The sequence below is a fragment of the Triturus cristatus genome, chromosome 4_1, assembly GCF_964204655.1.
Source record: "Triturus cristatus chromosome 4_1, aTriCri1.1, whole genome shotgun sequence".
NCBI classification, from domain to species: Eukaryota; Metazoa; Chordata; class Amphibia; order Caudata; family Salamandridae; genus Triturus; species Triturus cristatus.
This window is the reverse complement of record NC_140585.1, coordinates 517,619,522-517,632,403: the sequence shown is the minus strand read 5'-3', so window position 1 is coordinate 517,632,403 and position 12,882 is coordinate 517,619,522. Positions and strand designations below refer to the sequence as shown.

Here is a 12,882-nt window from a genome sequence, read left to right as displayed (position 1 = left end):
CCTGGCGGCACAGTTTTGGTCAATTTGAAGTCTATTGAGCGTGGACTGTGGGGCCCCAAGGTATAGGGCATTTCCGCAGTCAAGGCGAGATAGAATCAGCCCTTGGACCATGATCCGTCTTGAGTGGAACGGGAGAAGGGGGAGGATTTTGCGAAGTAGCCTCAGGAGCCCGAAGCATGTGGCAGCAAGCTTAGTTGCCTGGTAGTTAAAATTGAGTGTTCTATCCAGCCAAATGCCAAGACTTTTGATTTGTTCTTTGTGTTCGGGGGGACAGCCTAGGCAAAGGGGCCAGATGGAGTCGATAGATTTGGTGATGGTATTTCCCAAGAGCATAATATCTGTTTTCTACCCGTTTAGTTTTAAGCAGGAGGCCGACATCCAAGCGGCGACTGCTTCCAAACATTTGTATAGGCTGTGGTGGGAATTGAGAGGGGGGTCCAACGCCACTACCAGCTGTGTGTCGTCCGCATAGGTGATAATTTTCACTCCAAAGGGGCAGACGACATCAGCCAAAGGGCTAAGGTAAACATTAAAAAGGGTGGGGCTCAGGGAGGAGCCCTGGGGCACCCCACAGTTCAGGGGTTTGCTGGAGGAGGTGAAATCTTTCTCAAATACCTGAAAAGATCGATCTGTGAGAAAGGATCTCAGCCAGGTGAGTGCCGCTCCCGAGATTCCTATCCTACTGAGATGGTGGAGAAGAATGTTGTGGTTTACAGTGTCGAAGGCGGCACTAAGGTCGAGTAGAACGATGGCCGATGACCCACCGCTGTCTAAGATCCTTCTTGCCTCCTCCGTCACTGCGACCAAGGCTGTTTCGGTTCCGTGAAGGGGCTGAAAGCCCGTCTGTGAGGAATCAAGTATGTCGTTTGATTCCAAGAAGTGTGTCAGGACTGAGTTGACATATTTCTCTAGTAGTTTGCTGAGCCAGGGTAGCAGAGAGATAGGTCTATAGTTGGAAGGATTGTTTTGATCGAGGCTAGGTTTCTTTAATAAAGCCTTGACCATTGCTCTCTTCCATAAAGGCGGGAAGATGCCAGCGTGGAGAGAGGAATTAAGCAGGTCCCGAATGGTGGGTGAGATCTGACTGGTGATCGGGGTGAGAACTCGCGGAGGGGCCGGGTCAGTGGGTGATCCTGATTTGACCTGTTGCATAATACTTTCTACATGGCTGAGATCAAAGGGCGGGATATATGTGAGGGAGACGGGTAGTGCTGCCGCAGAACCTGGGTCTACAGGGCAGCTGGGCAGAGAAAGAGGAATTAATGATTTCTATTTTGCGGTAAAAGAAGTCCGCTAGCTCATCACAGTGGACCTGGGTGTTACTGTGCTCCTTTGGTGTCTCGGGTAGTTGAAGGAGGGATTTTGCTATCCAATAGATCTCCTTGGGCTTAGAGGCTGCCTTGTCAATTTTTTCCTCAAAATATTTTGCCTGCGCTAATTTAATGCTGGATTTGTAGCTTTTGATAGCTGCTTTATAAGCTGTTTTGTCCGTTGGTAAGTAGTCGAGACGCCATTTTCTCTCAATTCTTTTACAGTTGCGTTTGGCGTCTCGGAGGTCAGTAGTGTACCACAGGGCGGTCGGGTTCCCCCGCTTGGGATGGGTGCGTTTAAATGGAAGTACCAGATCTAGAGAATTGGTAATCCAGCTGTTGTAGTTCTCGTTGCCCTCTATAGGGTTGGAGGTTTTGGTGGGTACGGTTAGATCAAGGTTCTCCCGCCATTTCGGCTGGGGAAGTTTGGACCAGTTACGTGACTTTTGGACAGTCATGGGTTTAAGTAAGGGGTGGTTGGGGAGGGTCCATGTGAAAGGGATGAGGAAGTGATGAGTCCAGGGAAGGGGTGAAGGGTTTCCAACTTGTAGGTTCGGGCAGTTGCTGAATATGGGGTCCAAAAGATGACCCTTTAGGTGGGTGGAACCCGAGGACTAGTTGCTGTAGTTCGAGGGCACCTAGACTGGAGGATAGTTCTCTAGCGTTTGAGTCGTTAGGGTCATCAAGGTGAGTGTTGAGGTCACCCAGGAGCGTGAAGTTAGGGGAGCTAAGTGAGAGGTTTGCAGCTGTTGGGGCAAGGTTAGAGAGAAATTGTCCTTGCGTCCCGGGTGGGCGGTATATAAGCATACCTGAGAACGTATTGGTGGGGCTGAATTTTATAGTGAAGGGGAGGCATTCACTATCTGGAACACGAACGGGGGTGCTAGTAATTTCATAGCCTATCTTGTGAATCACTGCTAGTCCTTTGCTGATTCCTGTTTTGCGGTCATGGTGGAGTATTTGGTATCCGTGTGGGAGAGTTTGTACCTAATCAGGTTCCGAGTGTTCATGCAACCAAGTCTCTGTGAGGAAGAGGATGTCCGGGTTTGCATCCTCTATCAGTAGAGAGATTTCCGTGGTGTGCTTGGGGAGGGATCTGCAGTTGAGCAAGAGCATGGAGTATTGTGTGGGTTCCATTTTTGCGTGGGGTGAGAAATGAAATCCACACTAGTTGCAAGCGGGATGTTGTAAGGATGGATCCCAGGCGTGGAGACAGGGTGGAGCAGCTTCCTTCTTTAGTTGGAGGAGGGAGTGAGGGCTATGAGTTCTGGCCCGGTAGGGCGATCGGACAGGGGGGGTGGCCCCTTGCCCCGGCCGGCAGCGGACGGGCGCAGACGGGCTTGCCTTTGGCGCGCCTTCGGCGCGCAGGCGGCGCCCCCGTTGCGCGCATCCGCTGCGCGTCCGGGGAAGGCACATTATATGTATATGAGAGGGGGGCGTGGCCTCAGGGCCGTGGGCGTGGCCTGTGGGCTGAGGAGGAGGCATGGCGGCTAAAATCACTGTGCCGTGGCAGCGTTAATATCGGCTGCGCGGCGATTTTGCCAGAGATTAGAGTGGGAGAATGCGCTAGGTAAGTGCAAGACAAGTAAAAACAAAGTATTTTGTGACCAGTAAATTTCAGGAGTGTTGGAGCTTATGAAAATCATCTGCTCTTTTCAGTACTGCCTTGTACTTGACTCTAATGGAAAATAGTGGTGCGCTTGAACTAGCTCATAAAGATGAATCGGTTGGGTACCTCCGACAGGATGTTCCTTGTGGTGAGATTTAACAATAATCCTCATGGTCATCAAGTTACTGAGCAGAGCGAGCAAGACAGCCCTGTAACGAGGGATAGAACCTGAATCCTAGACATGCCTTAACAATGGGTACAAAGTAGGCATTCATAATATTTCCTATAAGATATTGGGAAAAAGTCCAGAAATTACAAATAGATTGCTGAAGGTGATGAATTTATCTAAAAATGTAAGGTTTGCCATAGCCCAAAAAAGCATTGTCCCTTTGCAGCTGCTTATGCTTTTAAATGCCTTTCTTAAACATTTATCAGTCTTCTATAAGAACTGTGTGTCAAGTCACCAAACTGATCCAATGTCAGAACGGGCTGACCGTGGCCTTTTGTCCAGGTGCATGCACACATTTTATGTAGGCCTTGTGACCAAAAAAGTCTGCCGTGCTACGCCGAGTCCTGGAAGCGGTGGAGTATGTTTGATCACGCAGGTCGCGTTGATTTTCAAGTGTCCCGCACTTTAAAATCAGCGCGAACTGCACCATGCGCAGCACAAGAGGGCGCTGCTTCTTTTCTGCCTCTCAAGTAGATTTTCTATTCGAGTGGCTGCTTTCTCAACGCAGCAGAAGGTTTCTCAATGCAAGCAGTCGCGAGCATCCGCGACCGCCCGCATTGAGAAATCCGACCACCCGTGTTGAGAAATCTTGCCGGGAGGAGGATTTTCCTCGCTCGTGTTTGTCAACTTGATGTTGGCGAGCGAGAAAAAAAACTCCGCTACACTATGCGGAATACAGTTTTTCGCAACTATGCATACTCCATTGAGTGCGGAAAACTCTGCAAACTCCGTGAATGGAGCGCAGTTCACCGCCCAGGCCTAAATTTATGCCATGTATTAAAAAGCACTGTTGTGCTCCTGATTACAGAAATAATTCTGCTGTCCCTTTCCAGTTGGGGTCGTGCAGCATACAGTACAAAGCACTGGATTCACAAGCTTCTTCGTTAAACTGCTCAAAACTTGAGGTCTAGAGGATGGCGGGGTTCCTCCAGTTCTGCCTCCAAGACCGAGGCCCTCTGCTGACATCATTAAACTCTCTTTGTGTAATTTTGTGTCACAATCTGGTCACAATTTGGTGTTTAATTATGTGACTTCCTGCATCCAATCTGGAGCTAGCACAGGATATGAGGACTGAGGTTCACAGAACAATAGTTTGTGCCTTCATGGTCACCACTGATTATCATCTGCATTATTCTGACACATTCATTGTTGGAATCATTATTCCATAGTTTCATTGCTATATTGTATTTTATAGAATTGATTATGTGGGATATTTTATAATTAGCTGGAATTCTTTAGATCTTACCACTTGCTTATTTATATATTAGCCATTTGTCAGAGGCTTGTTGAATGGAGTATTTAGCTTAAGAACCATTAAAATAACCTTGAAGATGTAGAGTCTGAATATGTACAAAAGTCTGGCACTACCGATTGCATCTTTTCTCAGCGAGGTGCACATAATATTTTTCGAAGACTTCTGTTCATTTTTAAATTAAATCTGACTATGTGCATTCAGAACTCAAGTTCCAAATCCGCATTTTTATCATTTCTTCAACCTCTCCAGGCGCTGCACACCGAACAATGTATTACAATTGCCAGAAGCAACTTTATGGAAGGACAGAGATTATGACTTTATTTATTAGCCTGTAAATGTTGGTACGGTTAGAGTGCAGAAGGAGAAGGAGAGAAGCATAGGAGAACAGAAGAGAGGACTTCAGAAATAGTTTTGGAGATGTTCTCAATTACATGCTAGCTAATTGACACCGGCTCCTCATTGGATATCAGCAAACTCTTGCCTATGCCCCACCTTTTTGTCCTGTGCATGAAGAGCATCAAGGCACATTCCAATAACTCCTCCTCTGTAGGACCACGTAAATCTAGATTCAATGAATTTACTTTCCTCTTTTGGAAGGAAATCACCTAAGCTAGAGAGGAACTCTGTAACTCAGACAAAATTAGGGATATTAGGGAAAAACTAGTTAGTATAACCGCAGAGGCTCCTACATCTCAAATGCACTCCTAAGTGTCCCCTAGATGTACTTCAAATTCTGTGAAAGACTTTCTCGTGGCTGTCGCTCACTAAGCCTTCTTTATGCTCTGAAAATCCCATCCCACCCACTCTTGCCAGAAAATTAGCTCACGCTTTGCTCCAACACTGGCTGGCTATTTTAGACTCTCCACTTCAAACGTGCATCGTTTTGCAATGTATACATGCTGCACACATTAGATCACTCCTTAAAAATAGACGTGAGACCCATTTGTAGTAAATCTGTAGTACCATCTCTAGCCTTTGATTAATCTTAAAGATCATTGAGAAATGTGTTGCATCATAATAAATAAAAAATCCAAGATGGTGAGCTCCTTGCCATGTTACAGTCTGGTTTCAGGTTTGGCCCTGGCAAAGAATCAGCAACGTTTTTGGAGTTAGATGACTTCTTTGTTTTGTTAAGTTTTAATAAGGATGAGACAAAATAGTAACACAAGTTAACACAAAATGAAGATTGATGCATTGTATAAAATGTGGGTCCAAACTTACATCAATACATTTTTAGTTAATATATGTCCAGAGTATATATTATCACTATTGGTTGAATATAGAAAAAACGTCCTTCCATCAACATACGAGGGGTAAGAATAAGCACCAATGCTGGGTGGAATGAACAACTTGTGACATTTGTGCGATTCAATGATGATGGAGTCAAACCTTAGTGAGCAGCACCAGGAGAGGACTTTGTAGGAAACAACAGGGGAGAGAAAAAAAACACAATTTTAAGTTTTGATAAAGACCATTCTTGTCTTTTCCTCCTAATGGATACTAAATCAGCAGTTGACACTGGTGAGCACCAAACCCTCTTAGCCACCCTTAAAACCGAAAGGCGTATTGGTGAAACAATATTGAAATAGTTCATCTCAGTAGATAAAAAAAGGTTAATCTGTCTCTGATCCTACTCGTATGCATATACAGGGGCGGCTCCTCCGTTATAGTGGCTGAGCGTCGCCCCACTGAAATGCCCCCCAAGATGGAAAAATAAAATGATAACAAAGTTAATTCATTACTATTTTATTTTTCGTCACCCCATCCCGAACGGAGTGTCAGGGCAGGGCCGCTGCTGAATGGCAGCAGGGAGGAGGGTGGGCTGCCTTATACACTTGTTTAAAGTGAGCATGCCTGGTTGGCGGGCCGTCTTGTGACAGCCAGCCACACAGGCGCACTTTAAACCTCTCTAACCCAGCTGTCTTAAGGCAGCTGAGTTAGAGACAGCAAAAGCCTCCATTGCTCTTGTGAGCGTTGATAGAGGCCGCTCCCAACCAATTCTGGCACTGCTCTGATGCTGTGAGAGAAGCGCCAGGATTGGTTAAGAGAGTTAGCTGGGGCCCTGGAGTTACGAGGGAAGCAGACCAGAGCGAGGATGACGCAGCAGCAACCACGGTAAGTACATTATAATTTTATTTACCTAATTGTTTTGATTTTATGAAACCATTCACCCACCCACCACTCATTTTCCCGCCCCTCCACTCGCTGAAGTTGGCAGTCACCACTAAGCATATGGTGTATCTCAAGCCTCTACTCAGGTGCCCATTCTCTTCAGTTTTGATGTTGACCTACTTGGAGACTTTCCAGGAGCTCAGAGACTCAAAGCTTATCATTTCTGTTTAATTAGCAGTAGAAGATTTAGTAATTTACCAGTATGATAACAGCTGCGAGAAATCTGACCAATAGAAAAAAGTAAATATATTACCTAAGCCTTGTCACTCCCTGTCTGCTAATTGTGTACCTCTGTTTCAGTTCAATTGCTTCTTCTACGCCTGTTATTGCAGTACTAAGTTATTGTATCACTATATGCGTCTTGTGCATAGGTGGAATTTGAACTATAGAAAAAAGTAAATAAATAAAGTTGACAGCCATAGAAATACAAGTCGGATAACAATAGGAACACATGGTAAAGTGTGAGTCTGTCAATGTTAGCATTTTATTTCCAATAATAATGCATTCTTTATTGTGTAAAACGATGTAAAAGTATATTGGCTGAGATAATGTTTTTTCTCTCCTGCAACCACATTAAGTCGTCTAAAGGCACTTCAGCTGGTTCAAAGAAAAAGGGTAAACTAAGTAAAGCAGAGCGACTAAAACTACTAAAAGAAGAGGAGGAAAGAAGGCTCAAGGAAGAAGGTAGTGTTCTGCTTTTGCATTACGTGTCCAGTTAATTGTATAGACCTCTGAGGAGTGGAAACACCTATGCTGCATGACCAGTATTACCTTTCATTCTCAGCCACTTACTGTTTGGTGGGATTCAGTTTATGAGGGTGTTTTGTTTTTCCTGCAAGTATATAAAACAGTCATGGATAGAATGCTATAATTTTCTCAGCCACTGGTAATCACTCGGGCCGCATCCTGACCCATAGTTATTTTGCACACCATGCCACCTCATTTGGGCCCCAGCTATATGCAAGTCTGTCTTGACCCTGCTCCAAAAGGAATAGTCCAACCCGAACAACCAAGCCAGGTCCTCCCTGAACTGGAACACAAGCAACCCAGGACCGGTGTCATCCTAGTTATGGACTCATCAGCCGGGTACAGCTTGGTTCCAGTGACACAGTGTGCACGGTACCCATGTCTGGGCAGAGGTGACAATTGTAAATTCCATTGAAACCTGCAACGTCATTTGTTTCCTTAGTGAGCTGTTTTAGAGTTTCCTTTCTTCTTTACTGATGGATAGCGGAGTGCAGCTTACTTCGAAAAGGATGGAAGACTTTTTGTCTAATAAAAGTATTGTACATAGAAGAACTGCTCTTTACCATCTCGAGGCCAATGAGGAAAGTGAGAGTGTATAGAGTGACCTCTTATTCCACGACAGGTGCTACTCCTTTTGACCTCTTTAAAGGAAGGAAACCCAACTGTGTAGGTGTCCAAGTTGGTCTAATGAAAGAAGAAGCTGTTTTGAAAAACAAATGGTTAGTGAGGATGTGGTGATGGATAAGAGAGGAATGTAACATTTAAAAGGACGTGTGAGATTCAGGATCGGAAAAGAGTTAAAAGAACGGAAGTGCAGGTTGTTGTTTGGCTCAAGGTTAAGCTTCCAAACTAAAAATAGTTCAAAGTTCACTAAAACTGTGAGGGTGATAGGTATTCAAGAATGCTGTTAAATTAGAGATAATAGGATTTGGAATTTAAGTAGAATTGTGGGTTCTTGTAAAACTGCTGTGGGAACATCAAGATCCTCAAAGAAAAATCTTCTTGAAGGCTCCCTGGATTCTCAGGCCTCTCTGAGGAAAAGTCATTGGGAAGGAAGAAGACCTTTGTATTTGAAAGACCATGTATGATTGATTCATTTTTGGTTATCTCAGTATTTTCACATTTATTGTATGTTCGCATCTTAGTTTTTTTTGTATATTGGATTTATTATTTTATGTGTGTTGTTTGTGGGAGAGGGTGTATGGTATCTTCATCATGCACATCAGGGGCCTGGTTCCATATTCTGGAATGCTGGTGTGAGGACTCGGTGGGCAGTTAGTGAGAGGAGATAAAGCTGGCTGAGGTCCTGTTCGTTCGTAATGAATAAATCCTGGTTATATCATATTTCTCCCCCCACATTACTACACAGAGATTCTAGTACACTGTCTTGGTTAACAAGCAACCCTTGTTTGTTTTTGTTCAATGGATTTCAGTTGAGCCTGACGCTTCATCACTCAGTGTATTAGAATTAGATGCTGATTTTTTATCGACCTGTTCAGCTCTTTAGCCTTCCAAGCTGTCATCATGTGTTTGCCCAGCCGGTTAAAACTAGACTACGACACAAGAAAGTCAACTTGACTGAGTGCACTGTTCAATAGTGAGGAAATTGGCACACTCACATTCAGTTGCTGGAACTCCTCTTTTGGGGATAAGCAGCACTGAAGCAGAGGTCAATTAAAGGGGAACATGCTTGTGCTGTGCCCCTTGAGAGTAATATAAAAACTCAAGCAGGCCAAGAAGACAGCTGTGGGAATTCCAGCAGCTATTGCAAAGGACCAAACATTGGGACCTAGGCTTGTTTTTGGGTTTGACTCCGGTGAAAATTCACCTAATCCGAGACTATCAGATGAAAGAGGAGTGTGGCGTATCATATTGAGCAAAGTCTGAAATACCAAAATGATGGCAGAAGTGGCAAAAAGAGAGTTCACTTTGGTTAGTAAGTTGCCCTGCCTTCAAACATACTACCTATGCAGGAGCTGAGCAATGCAAAGTAAAAAAAAAAATCGCAGTGAGTGCAGAGAAAGAGTGTACCGTCCACACTGTGGCCTAGAAGAGCTGTAAAAACACTTTTCGCATTATGATGTAATGTTAATGAAGGCATGTCTTGCTAGAGGTTTTCCAGTGTCTCATAAGACATGGTAATTCTTGTCATCTCTTTCCATTTCCTCGTATTATTCCATTGTTGCGGCCTGACAAAACCTTATTCAATTTAAATACAACTCCCTTAGTGTCGTCCATGGTGGTCAACAGGCATTTGAATTCAGAGAGCTGTCTAGGACCTGCCATCCAGTGTCGCAGTTGCTGGTTCGGTATTGTAGGTGCTTCATTGTTAGGCATAAATGTAGAATATTGCCACCCACATGTGGAGACCATGGAACACTTCCCCCCCCTCATATCAGAGTCAATCTGTAGCTGGGGGTAACCACCACAGTATCCATAGTGTGATGATGCCTCCAAAAATATCAACAGGCTACTTTCACTACATTTTCCTGTGTGAAAAACATACTATTTTCTAGCAGTTAGGCACAACAAACTGAAATTAAGTGCTACACTATTCAACATTTTCTGTACATTTCTCTTAGTGAAAAAGAAAAATGGAGAAAAAGGGGCCTGTCAGGTCAAAAGAATAAAAAACAACAAAAGATCTCAACCGGTATCATTCAGAGGCAATTATACATGCATGTCTATAACATTGCAAGCAAAGAAAGGAAGACTCTCAAACTGTAAAAGTTGTTTTAGCAAAAAAACATCATGTATTAAATACGATACATACAAAAAGGAGAACAGAGGGAGGGTTAAGGATTCTGAATCAAACAAAAAAGAAATGTTAGTTATATCAGCACTGCAAGCAGGATCAATTAGCATAAAAACAACCCGAAATTGTACTTGGTGCTGGGAAGTGTACGTGACACTGAAGGACAGCGACACAAGTGACAAAGTGAAGTCAGCAAGGGGACGGCGCAAGGTGAAGTGAAGGTGAATATATACAATACAATCGGAGGTTCTAGTCTCAGTTTTAACAATGAAATTGAATATTTCTCATTTTTCATAGAACCATATGACAAGGTAGTGCCATCAATTAAGCTGACAAGTCGACGGCGTTTCGATCCACGTAATTTGGGATCATTATCAGGACTGGGTTGTGAAGTTCAGGCAGTGCTGTATAAAATGAAAAAGAAACGGGGGGGAGGGGTTAAGATACAAAAAAGGAAAGGCAGATTGAATAGGCGTGAAATGGAATTGTAGAGCCAATGGGAGAAAAGAGTGAAAAGGAAGAAGTAGCTAGTGGACGAGTAATGTATTGAATTTAAGCAGAAAAATATATCAACACCCGGTGTCAAAAGAACGTAGTTGGTGCATGTTTAAGATGAAAGGACGGGGTATGAACTAGGCTGGTATTACCTGAAGGATTAAGCCAGTGTAAATGAGCCCGTGATGGCGTCAATGCAGGAATGAATCCAAATAGGGGGGAAGTCTAAAAGAAATAGGGGGGTGGTAAACAACGATGGACAAGGCATGAAGGGAAAAGAAAACGATATGACTAATGTCTACCTGAATCAATGCGTGTTCCAAGTGCGAGCGAAACGCGGAACTTTGGAAAATCTAAAATTTAAAAAAAAAGAGGGGGGGGGGTTAAGGGGGCCATTAGAATCCAAGGTGGGGAAAATGAAAGGGGGTAGAGGGGATGAAACTGCAGCGGACCTACCTATTGAATAGAGACGAGGCGTCTGAATCAGCCGGAGTCCAACGAATTCAGGGAGACAAGCAGAGGTGAAACCAGGAAGTGAAGGGAAGGTGGGAGGGGCTAGGTAATGACGTGAAGGGGCATGCGCGTACAGGGAAGAGATAGGAAACACTAAAGGAGGACAAGGACAGGAAACAAAGGATGAGGAAAGAGGAGAATTCAATATACAACATTGCGCTATGGATAATTGAATAATGTTCTTAATAATGAACTCGGAATTATAAAAAGGGCAATCAACGATAACGGCTCTTCACCATAAATAATATTATGAAAGAGAAATTAACATTGGCAAAAGACCACAATGACCGCATGTAAACCCATATCATTAGATTACATTTGTAAAGGATGACAAAAAAGTGCGCGATGATCGTATAAATTGTACAATGCACAGTTGCATAAAATCAAATATTGGTATAGCCAAAAGGACAGGGAGAGGAAAGAAGGAATAGGAAGGCATGGGTGGGAGGGAAGAGAAGGAGGCAAGAAGGGGTTGTATTACAGACAAAGTAATTACAGTCAACCATAAGGAGTAAGTTAGCTCGCAGAAAATGATCAAATAAACATGGGTCATCATATTTAAAGGCACTATACAATAACATGAATCGTGGAAGTCACAGTGGAAAAATAGGGAATCGAAGCAAAATGCTGGTCTCAATAATACATAAATAACAATTTGAATAAACAATGACATATTCATGTATAAAAGAAAAAGGAGAACAAGGAAGGGTAGAGGGGCATTATTGAAAGGACAGTCATTAAATCATCATCAATGGGTGGCAAAATGCCTAGGACATAATCAGAGCAGGGTTCAAAGTTGACAGAAACAACAGCAAGTAGATTAGAGTTAGATGGTACTGTTCCATTCATCGATTGTATTTAATCCAGAGTAAACCGAGTTACAGATGGTCATCCACTTGCATTCACTTTTGTTCAATAGTGTTTTAATATTGCCACCACGACGAGGAAGTGTAGGCTGATCTATCACTTGCCAAACCAAGTCAGTCGCACTATGGTCTTTTTCTAGAAAATGGGTTACCAAGGGAGCAGTCAGTGTTTTGCAATGTATGCGACTCTTATGTTGAATAATCCTCTGCTTGATCATCTGAGTCGTTTGGCCAATGTATATGAGATTGCATGGGCACTTAATTGCATAGATCACATTCTGGGGCCTATAGTTGGTAAAGGTTTTGAGCGTGTAAGTTTTGTTAACACTTTTAAACTCCTTGGTATTTTGTGTCAGATCACAAACTGAACAGGTTTGACATTTGTAGTGTCCAATGATCGGGGGAAGGCCCCAAGAGGCAGTGAGGGTGTTAGTCACACTGATTTTGGTGGGCCATGTAATGGCATGTACCAAATGTGTGGCCAGATTCTTACCCCGCTGATATGAAAACATGGGTGGTTCCTTGAAAATGTCTAGATGTCTGAGTAAGGACCAATTGCGTTTGATGATTTTCGAAACCAAGTGGCTGCATGGACTAAACTTAGAGACAAATGGAATTCTGGACATAGTTAGGGTGGGATGTGGGGTGAGTAGTGTTTCATGTGGACAATACCAAGCTCTTTTGTGAGCTCTGTTCAATAGGTGTTTGGGATATCCTCTATCTGTGAGTTTTTTTATTAAGACATCCGATTCGAAGAAATAATCCTTACGCCACTTACAGTTCCTGCGGATGCGTAAGAACTGTCCATACGAAAGACCATCACGGAGTGCACGGGGATGATAACTAGAGTATTGGAGAAGAGTGTTGCGTTCGGTGGGCTTACGGTAAAGGCGGGTACAAAATTTGCCATCCTCAGCATGAATTGTAACAT

General features: G+C 43.6%; 1 protein-coding gene across 3 annotated transcripts in view; it reads left to right on the top strand.

Annotated features, from left to right (window-relative positions):
* Positions 1-12,882, top strand: part of DNAI7 (dynein axonemal intermediate chain 7) — a 543,004-nt gene that overhangs the window by 57,375 nt on the left and 472,747 nt on the right. For all 3 annotated transcript variants that reach the window (XM_085652767.1, XM_085652765.1, XM_085652766.1), the window contains exon 2: positions 7,154-7,259. In XM_085652767.1, coding sequence (XP_085508893.1) covers positions 7,154-7,259 — 106 coding nt within the window. The remainder of the gene's footprint in view (positions 1-7,153; positions 7,260-12,882) is intronic.